At 54.4% G+C, this 17,961-nt stretch overlaps 1 protein-coding gene across 1 annotated transcript; it reads left to right on the top strand.

Moving 5' to 3' along the window:
• Positions 1-11,950: 11,950 nt before the first annotated feature.
• SSTR3 (somatostatin receptor 3) lies at positions 11,951-15,458 on the top strand. Its single transcript, XM_010960348.3, has one exon. The coding sequence runs from the start codon at positions 11,962-11,964 to the stop codon at positions 13,231-13,233; it is 1,272 nt and encodes a 423-aa protein (XP_010958650.1). The 5' UTR covers positions 11,951-11,961; the 3' UTR covers positions 13,234-15,458.
• The last annotated feature ends 2,503 nt before the right edge of the window (positions 15,459-17,961 follow it).

Here is a 17,961-nt window from a genome sequence, read left to right as displayed (position 1 = left end):
CTACTGGCCTTATGGAATCCTGGGGGGCTCTAAAGTAGGGGATCCAGACACAACAGATGGTGAGGCAGTAGCCTGGAAACAGAGGGGTTGTTTGGAAATCTATTTAAGGAGTACTTAGACTCCCCGGGTCCTCCCCACTATGCTAAGCAGCCAGGCAACCACCCCTTCCTAATGGGGGTAGGGAAGTCCAACCAGAGAGTTCTGGACCCAAGGACATTAGCTACACATCAGGTTGGGGTGAGGCCCCAGACTGATTCTTGGGGATGTGGTAGACTTAATTATGCTTAGCAGGTAATCACTCTCTCCATCCCCTACCTCCAGGGAGGAGGGTACTTTCCCACTCCAGTGAGGCTGTCTTGGCCATGTGACTTGCTTTTGGCCAATGGGATGTTAGCATATGCACCACAAGGACAGACTTGATGCACTTGCACCATGTTCTCTTGTGCTGACAAAAGAACAAGCCTTGGTAAACCTGCTGGTTCCAAGAGTACAAAAGAAATAGGGAGCAGAGGTATCCAGCTGACCTGAAGACCTGCAGCTCAAAGGAGATCAGCCTAGCTAAGCCCAGCCTAGATCAACCAATTCCAGCTGACCTGAAGTTGTGTAGTGAAATAAATGCTTATTATTGTGCACCACAGAGATTTTTGTGGTTGTTTGTTACACAGTAGTAGCTGACTGATACAGGGGGGGTTCAGTGAAAATCTGAATACTTAACAGACTGTCTTCAGAGCCTTTCCCTGGCCCAGTTTAGGAATGCTACCACCCAGGAATACACTCATCCCAGACAGGAAACTGGGGACAAGATCCAACCACTCCAGTGAAAAGTTTTACAGATGCTGACATCTGGTGACACCTGGATGTCCTTGACAAAACATCCAGCTGTACCTACAGAGATGTCCACTATTTTGCAAGCCCTGCCTTCCTACATGGAGTTTCCAGTCTGATTTTTAATGCTTCATTCTGAAAAATGAATGGAAGGCAAAAGATGGCTAGTTAATTGAGGAAAGCCCTAACATGAAAGAGACCCAGTCAAACGAAGAACAAAAGGAACTAGCAAGAAATAGAGACAAGGCAGTAATCAGAAAAAAAATTTTTAAAGAAATCATTATTGCTATCCTTACAGATATAAGGAAACGTATTATATCCACAAATAAATACAAAATGCCATACTGGAGGAATAATCAGGAAACAGAGAAGAGCTCTTAGAAATTAAAAATATATTGATTAATTTTTTTAAAAATGGAAGAGTTGGAAGATAATAAGAATAAATTTCATCTCAGAAGAAAATAATTCTATCTCAGAAGCTAGAAAAAGAGTAAAATTAAACAACAAGAAAATTAAAGGATTAGTCTAGGAGGCTAGTAGTAAAATAATAAAAGTTCCAGAAGGAAATAATAAAAAAAATCTTCTCCAGAACTGAAGAACACATCTCTTCAGCTTCAAATAGTTCACTGAGTTCCCCAAACACTTGGTGTTGGTGAGCGGAACATGACCCAGGCATTATAAAATGTCAGAAATGTAAGGATAAAGCAAAGATTCTAGAAGCTTCCAGAATAATGAAAAAAGCTATCTAGAGTTACACACAAAGGATTGAAACTAAGAATAGGGCTAGAAACCAGAGACATGGATGGATGTCTTCCACCCTCTAAATCAAAGTCTAGCTTCTCAACCTGGAATTCTACACCCAGCCAGGCCATCCACAAGGGTGAGAGGAGAATGAATTTCAAACATGCATAATCGCTCAGGAAGTTACTGAGGATGCACGCCAACAAAATAAGGGAATAAACCATTAAAGAGGAAGACGTGGGATTCAGGAAACTGGATGTAACACAGAAAACACTGAAGGGAATCCCTGAACTAATGGTGGAGAGAGAATCCCAGGGTGTCAGCTGTGCCCAGGCAGCGGGGGACTGCGGGGACAGACAGGAGGAGTTTAGAAGTCTCCAAGAAAAAATTATCCCTGAGGTTAGCCCCCGGAAATGCCACTGTGAAGTTTTTATGAAGCCGTAGGTGTGTATGGAAGTAGTCCAAGAAAACGAAGGTATTTTTTTAAAAATCTAAGCAAATGAAGAAATGAGGCAATTATTAACCCCTGGCTGAGCAGGAGATAATATCTACATTGCATTAATAATGGAAACATTGAATATGCATTTAACAGAAAATTTGTTATTTTGAGAGGAAGAGGAAAAGGGACCAGAGTGTGTAAGAAATCTAAAATCCTCATCTACCATAACAGGAAGTTAGTAGATGATGGGTAAAATTGAGGATATGAGAGACAGAGAAACAAACCCGATTTAGCAAAATGGAGATAAATACAAGGAGAAGTAGCTAAGAGGGTGAATATGCCTCTGGGACACGGGGTGGGCCAGGGCCTTGGGAGGACTCCTGTTTTTTTGCTCTTCTAAGTCTTTTTAGCACTATTGGTTTTTAAAGCTTATTTGCAAAGAGTACTTTGAGAAAAGCAAATCAAAAATAATTTCATTACAGATAGAAAGGAAGCCCAGAGGAGGGAGTGGCAGAGAATGAAAAGGCTTCAGAGAAGGCTTCCCTGAGCAACTGATGCCTAAAACTATTGAAGGATGAAGAGAGGGCCAAGGGACAGCCTGTGCAAAGGGCCTGGGGCATGTGTGAAGTTCAGCCTGAAGGCCAAGGCAATTAGAAAGAGATGAAGGGTGAGTGTAAAGAGAAGCAGGCAAAGGCAGCTTACATGGGTACCCAGCCATGGGAGGGATTGTGGATTTCATTCTACAGCAACGGGTGGCCCTAGGATGGTCTCAAGGAGGAAGCAACTGGTGTGACTTATTCTTAACAGACTCTTCCTACTTGCTGAGGAGGGGGTGAGGGCAGAAGCAGGAGGACCAACAAGAGGTGATGGTGGTTTGGCCCAGAAAGGAGGCTCCAGGGATGGAGAGCAGTGGACAGGTTAGAAAGAAGATTTTGAAGTAACAGCAATGAGGCTTAATGCAGAGAGAGGCGGGGACCAGCTGACAGGAGTTTCCTTCGTTTGACCTTCACATGAAACTTGGGGGCTGGGTGGGAATGGGGGCACATTATACTGAAGAAGAAAGTCTGCAGAGGAGTTTCACAAAGTCGTGCTGCTTGACTGAAGCAGAACTGGGGCTCAGACTCACCTTTCCAGTCTGCTAACCCACCTCTGTCGAATGCAGGAGGTGTCCCTGGGAACTGCTGCTGGGAAAAGGGGTTAACTAATTCTAATTCCCAGCAATCCTATGCAGTAGGTGTTGAGGATGAGGGATGGAGGCTCAGAGAGGTTAAGTCACATATCTAAGATCACACAGCCAGTAAATGGCAAAGCTGAGATTCAACCCCAGCAGGTGCCAGCAGGGGCTGATGAACCAGAGGACGTCCTTAACAGGGGCTCCAGTGACGGAGCCCCAGAGGCTGGGCATGGAAGGCTTTTTGGCTCTTCTCATCTTATTTGAGAAGAAAGACCTCAGCCTCACTAGCTGAGCCCCCAACCCTGCCCTCCAGCCTAGGCATTGTTGGGGCCGGGAGAGGTGGGAGGAAGTTTGGCCCTGGCTCTCGGGATGGGAGGAGGCTGAGCTGCAGCTCCTGGAAAGCCACCAGTCTGATGGCAGAGGCACAGTTGTTGATCTGGGGAAGCCCTCCAATCTGAGTGTAGAGACACAGCCCTAGTCTTGAGGAGGCCAAGGTGTGATGGGGGAGACATAGCATTGTTCTGAGTTGGGGAGGTGGGCCAGCAGCCCCTCCAGGACACTAGGCAGAGGTTACAGACTGAGGGGCCAGGTCCAGGCCTGAGAGTAGAGGCTCTCACTCCAGGACCTCAACGCCAGGCAGGGCGGGACCACCCCACAGCTCCCAGACACCCAGCGACACAGCACCCCAGAGTTCACAGGTATGAAGCTGCCTTTCCTCTTTCTGCCCCGCCATCCCCAGGAGGAGGGCTGATCAGGGGCCCCAGGGTCACTTCTGCTGGGCCAGGTCCCTGGGGCGGGGGCTGGTGTCTGACTCAGATCACACCTCCCCCAGCCTGATGCCCAGGACCCATCACCATCTCTCCAGCCTCCAGATGACATTCAGCAGATCACAGCCTCCCCTCCTTTGCCACCTGGCAGCTGACCATCCATCCACCCTCTTCTCCTCATTAAATGTGCGGTGCCGTGCTGGTGCCAGGCCTGGGGACACGGAGGGGAGACCCACACAGAGTCTGCTGTTCCGGAGCCCACAGCCTAGCAGAGGACACGGCTGAGTCTTGCTGAGCCTGGATTAGAGGCCGTGTGGGGCTCGGGGCTGGGGGGGTGGGTATCCTGGAGGTCCAGGGGAGAGGCCTAACTAGTCCAGGGCAGGGGAATTTTCCAGCAGGAGGCTCTCTGAAGGAGGACTCCTCACGGATGGGGATGGAATGGGGTGAGAAGAGTGTCCCAGGCAGGGGACACAGACTGTGCAAAGGTCCTGAGGAGAAGCAACACTTTCTCACCAGTTCCTGACTGGTGAGCCTTTGAAAAACAAATCAGGTCACGAAACTCCTCTGCTTGCACCCGGAGGGGCTCCCAACACTCTGAGCCTAAGACAACAAGGCCCTCCATGGCCTCGGTGGTCTCCCCACCTCCCTCCTCTCTCCTGGTCTCCTCCTCGTCCCTCAGATGCACACTGGTCATCACCTCAGTGCCCAGCACGGCCCTTCCCGATCTTCCCAGATATTTGCTCCGTCTCTCTGACCTCCTCAGAGAGGCCTTCTGAGGTCATCCGGCTGATGAATGAATGATAGATGAAACAAATGAATGAATGAGTGAGGCTGGGTGTGCCTGGAACACAGACAGGTGAAGAAAATGAGCAGAGGAGGAGACATGAGCAGGTGGTGAGGCTGGGAAGGTGTGAAACCCCTGGGAATGCTTCAGGGGGGGGACTTTACTCTGAGCTGCTGAGAAGCCCTGGAGGGTTGGGCCGGAGAGGGACAGTGCCCCTGATAGCCCCCTCACTCCCAGGAGCTGCCTCAGAGCCCAATTACTCCTCGCAAACTTGTGCAGACAGAACCCTGACGCCTGGAGGCAGGGCCTTGCCAGAGAGATGGACGGGGAAGTGGGGAGGCAGGGAGGGGGGCTCCAGGTGGAAGTGGTGTGTCCCTCCCTAGTCCTACTGTGTGCTGCAGCAGCCAGAGCACCCCCTCCGGAAAAGCTGGATTCCCTGCTCTCTGAGGGCCTACCACATGGCAGCCCTGGGGACCTACTGACACAGTAGGTCCAGCTCTGGTCCTAAAAAATGGCTCAGTACAGAAAGGGGCTTGGATGGTGCCTGGCACACAGTAGGTGCTCAACAAAGACTCATTTCTTTTTTCCCTCTGTTCTCTGATTGTTACCTCCTTTGCCTTTCTGTGGGCAAGGTGCTTCAGAGCACACCTTTGGCACAAAGCCGTCCCACCTCTCCACTCACTAGCTGTGTGATCTGAGTAAACTGCTTGCCCTCTCTGAGCCCCAGCTTTCCCATCTGAAAACCGGATACACTAACTCTGCTGATCATAGGTGGTGTGGTGGCCATGAGGCACAGTGATGTCCTTGAAGCAGCCGGCTCCGGGGGAGAAGGCTTCATAAAAAGGCTGCCATTACTAATTGACTCTTAGGCGCTTATAATGCTCATATTGAAAGAACTTAGGAGTGATCTAGTCGACCTCCCAAAGATCCAGATGGGGTAACTGAGGCTCCGAGAGGAGACAACTTACCCACAGTCACACAGCTAGCTGGTCAGCACAAGCTAGGGCACGGCGTCCAGGGGCAGCCAGGCCTGTGCTCAGGCCCCAGGCAAGGGATTTTAAACCAGGGGTCTACCAACCTGGCCAGTCTACCGCACTGCCTGGTTTTGGACAGTCTGCCAGCTAAGGCTGTTTTTTTTACAGAAGACTATTTGCAACTGATTTGATGAAAGGAAATACTAACTTTGAACTCCAATTAAGCAAAATGTTACCCCATTCAAAAAAAAAAAAAGAATTCTACTCTTCTCAGTAGTAGATCAGATTACCAAAAAAGTCCTCAATTATTAGTATTAGGTTTGAAATTTGGTCAATTTATAAATATTGGAAATTTGTTTCCTCCTGTATAATAGCTTTGATTTTGCCTCTTGGCCCCCGAAGTCTGAAATAGTTCTTTTCCCTGTTCTAGTCTTCACCCTTCCGGGGGCTCTCCAGACCCATCTAGACTGATAACCCCCGCCTGGCTTTCCTCTGTGGCTGACATCCAGCCCCTGGGCGAGGAACCTAGACTGCGGAACTGCGGACTCCCTGCCCAGTGCTCGTCCGATGCTCCCAGCCCTCCTCGCAGCACTGGCCTTGGGACCCAGCTGTTGCTCTGGGGGATGTGTGCCCACGGTGGCCTGGGAGGCGTCTGGCCACTGGCTCTCAGCCCCCAGCAACCCTGAACACCACACTCTCATTTCCAAGCCCCTGCGGAAGCCAAGGCCAGCGTGGGTGGCTGAAATCTCCCCGGTAACAGGGTCTGCCCCCCTTCCAGCCTCCTCCCCTAACCTGCCGCCCCTCCCCGCACCGCCCCCCCCCCCCGCCCCCCCCCGCCGCACCTGCGCTCCGGCCCCTCCTCCTGGCCCCTCCTCTCAGCCCTTCCCGCACCCCCACTCCTGCTCCCTCCTTCCCTGGCTCTCCATGTCACCATCTGTGGCACAATCCCTCTCTGTCACTCTCCCTGCCACCCCCTCCTTCTCCTTTCTTCCCTGTGCTCTTTCCCTGCATCTCCCTCTGCATTCCTCTCTCTTGCCCCTTCTCTCACTCTTTCCTCCTCTTTCTCTTCTCCTGTCAGGCAGGCATTTCTCATCACTCCCCCTCATTCTGGCTTTCCACCCACTCACCGTCTTCTCTCTCTGGCTCTTCCTTTCTCTGGCTCTTCCTCTCTCTCCACCTTCAACCGACCCCGCTTTTCCCTCTATTTCTATTGGTTTCTTAGAGTCCCCTCTTCCCCATTTCTCTTCTTTCCCTTAGGAAGCTTCTCCCTCCACCCCCACCCCAGGCTCCTGCCTGCAGACCCCCTCATCTCTGCCCCTACCCTCCCACCCAAGGACGTGTCCTGGAGATGGGGGGGTGATGCACCAGGCGCCGGTGGGAAGTCAGGGCTGGAGACCAGATGGGAGCGGCTTTGTGGGCAGACGTGGCTGCCGCAGGCCTAGGAGGGGGCCCAGTTCCTCAAGCAGTGTAGAAGTGGGCACTGTGTGGGGACCCCGGCTAAGCGGTGCTCAGTGGGGCCTGGGGACTGGACAGGGAGAGGGGGCAGCAGAATGATAACCAGCTTGGCAGCAAGGAGGGGAGCCCTCAGCCTGTGGGCAGGTAAGGAGGCTGGGGCCCTGATGGGGTCCCAGAGGGTGGGGTGCTGGAGCCCACCCTCTGCCCAGGATAAACTTGGGAGGCTGGAGCTGGGGGCTGGGAGAGGGTGGGTGGTCCCAGGGAGGAAGAAGGGCTTCCTGTGACCTCTTGGTGGATGGCGGGGGCTTGGGGAGTGGACATTAATCTCGGAATCTCATGCCAGGATTCTAGAATCTAGAAGTCACGTAACAGCAGAATGTCGGAGCGGGACGAAACCAGATGCTCATGGCATGGCATGTGGCCTCCTTGGTTCAAGTGCCAGCTTTCCTGAGCCCCTCTCTGTGCTGGGCTGTGCTCAGCATGCTCCCCTTTAATCTTTACAGCAACCCTGGGAGGCGGGTATGCTTGTCTTCATTTTCATAAGAAGAAACTCAGGTCTAGAGATGTGAAGTGAGTTGCCCGAGGTCACACAGCAGTTTGGCATCATTGCTCTGTGGCAGAGCCCCAGCCCCCAGCCTAGGATTTGTGGGCTTGCGGGCTGTGTTTCTGGGGGTCAGACCCCGGGTCTGAGGTGGGAGTGAGGCAGCTGGCACTGATCAGCACAATCTGGGCCTCGGCCCTGGGGGCCGGCCCAGGGGAGCAACAAGGAGCAGAATGCACAGTCAGCCAGGGAGATCAGGGGCTGTTCCAGTCGTCATTTTCTTTTAGTCTGAGGCCCTCAGGGAAGCCCACAGGGCCAGGAGGTACTGATAGTTTAAGAATGGACAGGACTGGGTTCGAATTCTGACCTCCTACTCATCAGCTGAGTGACCTTGTATAATTTACTGAGCCTCTCTGAGCCTCAAATTGCTCCTCTCTAAAAAGCCTCCCTCTTGGGCTTGGTGAGGATCTCATGGATGTGAGTCCGAGGCCTCTGCCCAGGAGCGCCCTCCCACCTGGCTGGGGCTTCTTCTCGCTGAACTTCTTGGTCTGCTCCCATTTGCAGATGTCCTGGGTGCCGTGTTAGGCGCTGGGGTTACAGAAATAAATAACTCAGGGTCCTGCACCCAAGAACCGACACTCTAGAGGGGAAAGGGTGGGAGACAGACAAACGGAGAATGACTGGGGTGTCTCGCATCCCTGAGGGGCCGTCCTGAATTGCTGTGGGGCTCAAGACAGCCATTCACCCTCTCTGGACCTCTGTTCCCTCTGGAACAGTCCTCTGAAGAGTCCGCCCCCGGCTTCCAGGCAACCTTGTGCCAAAGATAAACCAGACAGGGAGAAAAAAGCCCTCCTCCCCAAAGGATGAACTAAATCATGCACAGTGTTCCGGCTCCTTAAAGAAAAGACGGCATCTAAATTGCGGGACTGACCTACGCCCATGGAAAGCTGTAATTTCCTCGCTTCTGGCACTCCGACCCGTTAAACTTTGATGGGGAAGATGAGCCCAGATAAGGGTGCAGGAAGGGAGTCTTCCAGGGGGGCCAGGGGCTCTGGAGGGGCTATTTCATTCTTCTGAACAAAGGCAGGGCCTGGCTGGTACACTGCGTTCCCATGGCCATGAGTGTTAGCACGTGTTCGTGTGAGTGGGTACACACGTGTGTGCCTGGGCTGGAGGGGCTGTGCTCAGAGCTTACCCTCAGGCTTTGCCGGGGGGCATCTGTCCCTGCAGCCTGGAAATTAGGTTTGCCTGGCTCACTGCTCCTCTCCGGGGAGCCTGGTGCTCCCCTCCCTCCTCCAGCCCTGGGTTGTGATTGGCCGCCTGGCGAGGATGCTATAAAGGGGATCTGCACACAGGGAGGCGAATCAGATGGATGGGTGACGTAGGGCTCCCTGGCTGAGGAGGTCTGGACTGTAAGGTCCCAGGTTCACAATTCCAGGTCTAAAGAAGGCTGATTCCAGCATGCTGGAATTCTGACCTTTTCCAATTCAAAGACACAGAGTCTAAAAATCTATGACTCTACAACTCAGTTCTAAGATTCTAAAATTCTATTTTTAGGTCTCTAAGTGTCTAGGGATTTGGGTCCATGATCTTAATAGTTCAAGAGTCTGAGAAGCAGTGAGGAGAGCTCTGAATAGACTGGTGGGAGGGGTGGATGCCAGCTGGGGGCCCTGACCAGCTATGACACTTAGATGAGTGCCTTCTTCAGGACTGGCCTCAATCCACCCACCTGTGAAGTGGAGGGGTGGGGGATGGTCTTAAGAATCCTCGCAGCTTTGCCCCCTCCTAGCTGTGTGACCAGAGTGCATGGCCTCAACTCTGTTCTTTGTCTGTATTGTGGGGACAACACTAGTGCCTCATGAAACCCTGTAGGACGGTGCACATCACTCCTTAGCCTGGAACCTGACAGTCAGGGCTCAGTGACAAGGGGCTGGCAGCACTGTTGGGATCCTATGAGTGCACTGTCGACTGCTCCTCCCTTAGTGCCTGGGGTGAGGGTGGGTTGAGGGCTCTCATCAGGCATGGAAGAGCCCGGAGGGGATGCTCTGAGCCTGGCCAGCCTGCGGAACCATCAGGAGGAGCCAGGGCCAAGGGGTTCTTTGCCACTCTTGGCGTTGCCTCTCCTGGCTCTTGAAGCCCCTGGAAGCCCCAGGTCATTGCGCAGGATCAACCAGGCACGCTCACTTACTAGAAGCGTTTCCTCTGAGTTGGGGCACCTCCCCTTTCCAGGAGGTTCACATCTGAAAAGTGATGTCCAAACAGGGCAATGTGGACCACAGGTCCCACTGGAGGCACTTCAGATCCAGTGTTGGGGCAGGAGGATGTTGGAGAAAGGAGCCTCTGAGAGCCTTCTTTTTCCTTTGGAGTCTCTGTAGGAAGAGTCAGGGCAGCCAGCCTGCAGGAGACTGGTGACGAGGGGGTCACTGGAAAGAGGGGAGGAGGTCTAGGCCCCAGAGGAGGCTCCATCTTTTAGCCTCGGCCTCTAACTGGGTTTCCTGAGGTTCTGCTGAGGGAGGCTAGCAAATCCTGAGGTAGGGAACCTCTCGTAGCAGGGCATGAATTTCCACAGTCAGCAATCCATCCTCCCTTTGCAACCAGATTTGTCCACCCAGGTTCCTCTGATTCCCTCAATGCCTCAAACACGGATGCAGAGCTTGTGCTTGCGTGAAAGGGATGAGGAAAAGGGCCAGAACTGAATCCTGGCATCTCCACACTTGAGGAGAGTCAAGTCCAGCAGGGGAGCCAGGAGGAGTCCCAGCTCCTCATCACACACGGGAAGTGTGGTAAGAAGATGCCCTCAAGGGAATGAGGGCTCGGGTTCCCATCGAGCTGCTGGGCATGCTCTTACTTTCAAGATCCACTTGAAGGGTCCTCTCCTGGGAGGAGCTGCCCCACCAGCGCGGGGGGATGTGGTTGTTCTTGTACTTACCTCCTGCGTGTTGTGAATTTCACCAGTCGTCCTCTGGGGCAGAAGGGGTCCCAGCCGCCCACCCCCCAGGTTCACAGCCAGTCATCCTGGGCAGGGCCTTTGTGGGGACGCTGTGGGACGGCCGGGCCTGAGAGCAGGCCCTCAAGGGCTTTGATTCCCAGGGGAGGGCACACCTCTGAGCCAGTGGTTCTAAACTCCATGCAGAATCTGAGGAATGTGATGAACACACATGAAAAAAACAAGGACACATTAACTTGCACGTGAGTTTGGGGGGTTTGTGGATCCTCTGATGCTCATATAGGGACTGGGTTCAAGGTTAAGGACCTGTGATATGCAGCAGAGTTTTCAAATGTGAGAGCTGAGACCTGTAGGGGGGTGACCTGTTGGAGCATGTCAGTCTGTTTCAGTTGCTGTAACAGACTACCACAGATTGGATGGCTTATAAACAACAGAAATTTATTCCTGACTGTTGTGGAGGCTGGAAAGTCGAAGGTTGAAGTGTCAGCAGATTCAGTGTCTGGTGGGAGCCTGCTTTCTGGTTCATGAATGCCTGTTTCCTTGCTGTTTCCTTGCTTGGTGGAAGGGACAAGGGAGCTCTCTGGGGTCCCCCTTAGAAGGGCACGAATCCCATTCATGAAGTCTCCACTCTCATGACCTAATCACCCCCAAAGGTCCCACCTCCTAATACCATCACACTGGGGGTTAGGATTTTAACGTATCAGTTTGGAGTAGGGGAGGACACATTCGGTCTATAACAGTGGGTGATCCACTTGGGGCTATGCCAGCTGGGCAATCATATGTAGAAAGGCAAGGATCATTTTATGAAGCAATGTGACCTCACCGGGTTGCAAAGTAAAATGCAATGGTGTCCAAAACGTTTAAAAAGTGCTGCTGTAGAAGAAAGGGCTCATGTTGTCGTCAGCTGATTGGATGCTCCACTCAGCCGTTTACTGGACATTTGTGGAGCCCTCTTCCTGTGCACAGGCGAAGGGACACAGTGCGGCACCGGCCAGGGCTGGTTCCTGCCCTTTGGAGCCAGGCAAGCCCGAGTCTCACGCCATAGCCCTGCTATGTGGTACAGGGCGGCCACTTCACCTCTCTGAGACTCAGCTTCCTCATCTGAGAAGTGGGGATAACTTGCAGGCCACCCTTACTGTTCTGTGCAGAGTGGATGCGCTGTGACAGGTCAAACTCTGGCCAGGTGCCCAATAAGTCTCCAAGTTCAGTGTGATGGGGGAGGGGCTGTGGAGAGAACGCCATTCCTTGCCATGACCAAGCTGTGTCCTCCCTCCTCCAGGCCAGTAGCTGACTGCTGACCACCCTCCCTTGGCCATGGACACCCCTGGCTCTCCTTCTCTGGTACCCACGACCTCGGACCCTGGGAACACCTCCTCGGCCTGGTCCCTGGATGCCGTCCTTGGAAACGCATCTGCAGTGCCGAGCGCAGCAGGGCTGGCTGTCAGCGGCATTCTGATCCCATTGGTCTACTTGGTGGTGTGCGTGGTGGGCCTGCTGGGTAACTCACTGGTCATCTACGTGGTCCTGCGCCAGACGGCCAGCCCGTCCGTCACCAGCATCTACATCCTCAACCTGGCGCTGGCTGACGAGCTCTTCATGCTGGGGCTGCCTTTCCTGGCTGCTCAGAATGCCCTGTCCTACTGGCCCTTTGGCTCCCTCATGTGCCGCCTGGTCATGGCAGTGGACGGCATCAACCAGTTCACCAGCATCTTCTGCCTCACCGTCATGAGCGTGGACCGCTACCTGGCGGTGGTGCATCCTACCCGCTCAGCCCGCTGGCGCACGGCGCCTGTGGCCCGCACGGTCAGTGCGGCTGTCTGGGTGGCTTCGGCCGTGGTGGTGCTACCCGTGGTGGTCTTCTCTGGTGTGCCCCGTGGCATGAGCACCTGCCACATGCAGTGGCCCGAGCCAGCAGCAGCCTGGAGGGCTGGCTTCATCATCTACACAGCCGCACTGGGCTTCTTTGGGCCACTGCTGGTCATCTGCCTCTGCTACCTGCTCATTGTGGTCAAGGTGCGCTCAGCTGGGCGGCGGGTGCGGGCACCTTCGTGCCAGCGGCGGCGGCACTCGGAACGCAGGGTCACACGCATGGTGGTGGCCGTGGTGGCGCTCTTCGTCCTCTGCTGGATGCCCTTCTATGTGCTCAATATCATCAACGTGGTGTGCCCACTGCCCGAGGAGCCCGCCTTCTTTGGCCTCTACTTCCTGGTGGTGGCACTGCCCTATGCTAACAGCTGCGCCAACCCCATCCTTTACGGCTTCCTCTCCTACCGCTTCAAGCAGGGCTTCCGCAGGGTCCTGCTGCGGCCTTCCCGCCGTGTGCGCAACCAGGAACCTCCTGTGGGGCCTCCAGAGAAGACTGAGGAGGAGGACCATGAGGAAGAGGATGGGAGTGGTGATAGGAAGGAGGGGGCAGGGAAGCAGGGGGAGAAGGAGATGAATGGCCGGGTCAGCCAGATCACACAGCCTGGTTCCAGTGGGCAGGAGCAGCCACCCAGCGGCACCGCCAGCAAGGAGCATCAATTCCTCCCCCAGGAGCCCTCAGCTGGGGAAAAGTCGGGCACACTGCACATCAGCTATCTGTAGGGGACTGAGGAGGGCCAGGGTAGCCCGAGGACAGGGCAAATGTGGGTGCGCTAGGGCATGCTGCCCAAGGTGCCAGGGGCCCGTGATGGGATGTTTGGAGGCCTGGGCTCTGATCCCATTGCTGCCGAGACTTGCTGTGTGACCTCAGATAGGTCACTTTCCCTCTCTGGGCCACATGTTCTCTGTGACTCAGGGATGGGCGATATCCTCCTGGACGAGCTTTATCAGATGAGAAGTCTGGAGGGGCACCCCTGCTGGGCTGATCTTTCTGAGTAGGGCCAGGTTAAAGGGGTAAGTGCAGACTGGCCTTCCCCTTCGGAGACAGAGCATCCTGGTGCAGCAGCCTGAATCTTGGCCCTCAGAGGGATAAACCAAGGCCTGGATTTCCTGGGCTCAGAGTCAAGTTCACAAAGGAGGGATTGGGGCCCCAGGTTCATGGGGAGATTCACTGCAGCCCCGAATAGGAGAAAGTATTTCCTGGCAGGAAGGAGGGGCTGCTCAGGCCCCACATCTGCCCTCCTCCTCTTGCTGCAAGGCTGTGGGCCGGCTCTTCTCCTCTCTGGGCCTCTGGCCTTACCCGCTGACCAACCCAGCAACCCCCAGGCCCTCTTGGTCCAGATGGTCAGTGCCAGGACTCCTGCGTTCCTGGACAGGAGGAGAAGAAGTAGATCTTCCAGGAAGCTAATTAAGCCCAGCTTCAAGGTTCCTGACTGCGTGGGCCCCTCTGGGGCCCTGAGTTGAATTTTGTACTTGTAAATTTGTATCCCATTTCTCAAAGAGGGACCTCAACTTGCTCAAACTTAGGCCACCCAAAGCCTAGCTCAAGCCCTGTTGGGGGCAGCTGACCAATTCTCAAAGCAGCTCGCTCTGTGTCCTGTGGCTTGAGAGGGTCTCTGGGTCTTTGAGGGCTGCAGGATCCTCCTCATAGGAAAATCCTCCCTGTCCCTCCCTCCCAGTTACGAAGGCAGGGACCTGGCCCAAGCAGGCTGGCATGGAAAGGCAGAGTGTCTAAACAGGGCTGAGAGGATAAGGCAGATGATGGCGAAGGGAGAGAAGGGAGAAGAAGGAGGACAAGAAGGAGGTGGAGACCAGATCTGTCCCATGACCTTGGAGCCGACCTTGGCCCCTCTGGGCAGAGCTCAGTTGCAGCATCCATGAAACTGGATCGCTGGTGCCTGACCTGATCTGATCAGCCTCAAGGAAAAGATGCCATCAGGGTGGAACAGCAAATGCTCTGAAAGGTATGGGGCCAGGCCCGTTGGGGGCCCTCAGTGCTGGTAAGAAGGGCTGGGTGTTGATGGAAGCCTGGGGGCAGAGCTGGGAAGCAGGGCCTGGCTCCCTGGAGAGGTTAGGAGGAGTGGTGTGGCCCCAGCAGGCTTCTGTATTCCCTAGGGCGACAGGTCGGGAAGGCCCAAGGAAGACAAGACTAGAGGAGTCTGGAGGGAGACCATAGGGAGAGGCCACTGTGCAAGGCTGGGCCTGGACTCCCTCCCAGCGGCGACCCCTTAGAGCCCCAGCAAGACTGGTCTTGGGGACGGTGGTACCTCTGGCTAAATCCCTCAACCCGCGGCCCCACAGAGGGTAGGGTGTCCTCAGGGAACGCGTGTGAACCACACGTTGGGGGACCTAGATCTTTAGCTCACCTCTGGATCCTGTCTAGCCTTGACCTCTCTGGGCTTCAGTTTCCCCAACATAAAATGGAAGTGGTTGTCCCAGCTTGCCTGCCTCCTGGGATTTGGGAAGAAAATGAGTCATTTGGGGGCACTGCCAGGCTCACTACAATGGGTGGGGGTAGGGCATAGCAGATTACAAAGTGGAAGCAGCCCCCTGCCAGGCATGGCCTTCACCTCCTTCTCCTTCAACAAGTGGCCTCTCTGTCTCCAGCTCTTGCGGGTGAGGACACAGCAGGACATGAGAAAGGGGGAGTTGGGGGTCAGAGACCAAGGATCAGGGAGGCAGGGCGTGGGGTAGAGTGAGGGCCTCTCAGGGGGAAGGAAGTTTACAAAATCGAGCTTGTGTGGCGGTTGGAGGCTGGAGGCCCAGTCCTCAGTCTGGGGTTCCCCTCAGGAGGATCTGGGGGTCTGACGGAAGAGGGCCCCTGGCATTCCAGCATGCCCTGCTTTCCTGATTCCTAGGGCAAGTGAGCCTGTTCCACAAGGGTGGCTGGGAGGCCCCTTAGGGAAATCCTTTGCTGTTTCTGACCCCAGCTTTTGTCAATAAAGATGGTAACACATGACAACTGGCCTGGGCCAATTTCTCTGCCAGGCGCTGTGTGTTAGATCAGTGTGCGTGAGTAGGGGTGTGTACAGGCACCCATCTTCATCAGGATGCTCCTAACTGTCTCTCATCGCTGCATGACCAGACCTCCTTGTATATAGCCTTCCATAGTCCTGGCCTCCAGGGATCGTGGAAGATGCTCCTGACAAGCCCCAGACTACATCCTTACAGATCTGGATCCCAGAGCGTAGATATTCTCTCTTCCTGTGTCCAAATATTAGATCTCATGGAAGAGAGTTGATTGGCTCCAACTGGGTCACATGATGGCCCCTTGGGCCAATCACCAAAGACAAGGTGATAGAATGCCATGATTAGCCAGGTGTGGGTCATGTGCCCATCTTTCCAGTCAGAGAGAAGGTGGGACACTGTGATGGACAGTTTGGCCTTACCAGTGGGGTAGGGGTTGGGTCAGGGACAGACTCCCAATGGCAAGGAGAGATGAGCCAGGAAGCAATGAGAGTAGGATTGGGGAGAGGGGGTCTCAGCACAGTGCAGGGCACATAGTAGGTGTGCAGGGCATCTCAGACATACCCGTGAGTGAACGTGTACTGGCGTGTAACACCTAGGGCCTGCTGTGTGTGTGACAGGTATGCACCGAGTGGGAGCAGAGAGACTGCTGGCAGCCGAGGTGGCGTGGGAGCCATGCCTGGGCCAAGGTCCCCTCTCTGGATCCCACGGCCCGCCCGCTTCCCCACCTCACCGTGTGTCACTGCCTGTGCACACTCATGTGCCTGTGTGTGGGGGTGTCCCACGAGACTTGTCCTTCCAGGCAAGGACTGCGCCCAATGCATCTGGGTTCCCAGGGCCTGGCAGTGCTGGGGACTCTTCATATGAGTATTTGGAATAAATGAACGAATGGGGGAAATTCCATTTCACAATTCCAGGGGGAGATTTTCACACTGTGACTCTAACCTTTGGATTTGTGCAATGTAGTGACCCTGAATACTTGGGGGAGGATCGGGGAGTGGAAGGAGTTAGATGGGGGTTTGGGGTTGGAATATGTGGATTATGGGAGCCGAAGGGGCTGTGAGGTGAGGGGAGGCTCTGGGGCTGTGAGCCTGAGCAGGCAGGAAGGGGTGGTGATGACCCTTCTTGACTGACTCCTTCTCTCCAGACATCTGAGTTGCTCAGACCCAACACCTTCCCTTGAACTTGTCTCTCAGAGGCTGTTGCCAGGCAACAGCCCATGGCCACCAGGCCCTGGACCAGGACTTAATGCATCTGCTTCAGCATTAGCGGAAAGGAGCTGGGAGTCTGTATGGCCTGGGTTAGGAGAAGCCAAGGTCCCAGGGCTTCAGGCCTACCTCATCTCCAGAGAGTGGGGGAGACAGGCCATTGTCCCATGGGGAGGTGACAGCCTGGGCTCCACAGGACTCCAGACACAGAAGAAAGCATCTAAAGGCAGGGAGGACCCCGGGCTGTAATGAAAGGGGCTCTCCCTGGACTCTTGCAAGGCACGGTCTCACCAAGATCTCAGGATGCCCCCCGTGCCACCGTCACTGGCAGGCCCTGGTGAGACTCTTGGCGAATCAACTGGAAGGCCATGGGGCAAACGCATCCCCTAAAAGTCACGAGAGCTAAACTCAGGAGGCCTGGGACCTACGCCATCTCTATCATGAAACTACCGCACGGCCTTGACCATTCACTTGACCTCTCTGGGCAAATTTCATTAAGACAGCAAGGATATGACCGAGCATCCACTGTGCGCAAGGCCCTGACACTGGGCTGGGAGCACAGTGGACGGAAACAGACACAGTTCCCATGCTTCTGATGCTCACAGGCAGCCCCACAAGTAAAATGTATCACTATCTGGCGGGGACAGAGGTGCAGTGCGCTCTGAGGGGAGCACAGCGTTGGGGAGGGGCCATGGTGGGAGTGGTACCAAAAGCAGAGTGAGCCTGGGAGTGCCTGGCAAAGGGGCTATATGTGCTATGGCCCTGTGGCTGGAGGAAGGCGGGGAAGGAAAGGGAGAAAGGCAGAGGGGAGGCCCAGTTTGAGGACAGAAGCTGTGTCAGACAGGACCTCCTAGGAGGTTAATTCCTGCTGTGCATTGGATTGTGTGCCCCTCAAATTCATAGGTTGAAGTCCTAACATAGGTTGAAGTACCTCCGGATGTGATCTTATCTGAAAATAGAGTCCTTGCAGTTGGAAGTAGTTAAGACGAGGTCACCCTGGAGTATGTAGGGTGGGCCACTTTTCTGGTGTGACTGGTGTTCTTAAGAAAAGATTTGGACACAGACATGGACACAGAGAAAACGCTGGGGTGATGCTTCCAGCCAAGGGATGCTAAGGATGGCCAGCAAGCCATCCCAAACTGGGAGAGAGGCCTGAAACTGACCCTTCCTCACAGCCCTCAGAAAGAAGCAACCTTGCCTGACACCTTGATCTTGGACTTCCAGCCTCCAGCACTATGAGCAAATTAATTTCTCTTGTTTAAACAGTCTAGTTTGT

This window comes from Camelus bactrianus, chromosome 12 (assembly GCF_048773025.1).
Source record: "Camelus bactrianus isolate YW-2024 breed Bactrian camel chromosome 12, ASM4877302v1, whole genome shotgun sequence".
Lineage (NCBI taxonomy): Eukaryota > Metazoa > Chordata > Mammalia > Artiodactyla > Camelidae > Camelus > Camelus bactrianus.
Note: the sequence above shows the minus strand (reverse complement) of the source record. Positions and strands in the feature narration are given on the sequence as shown.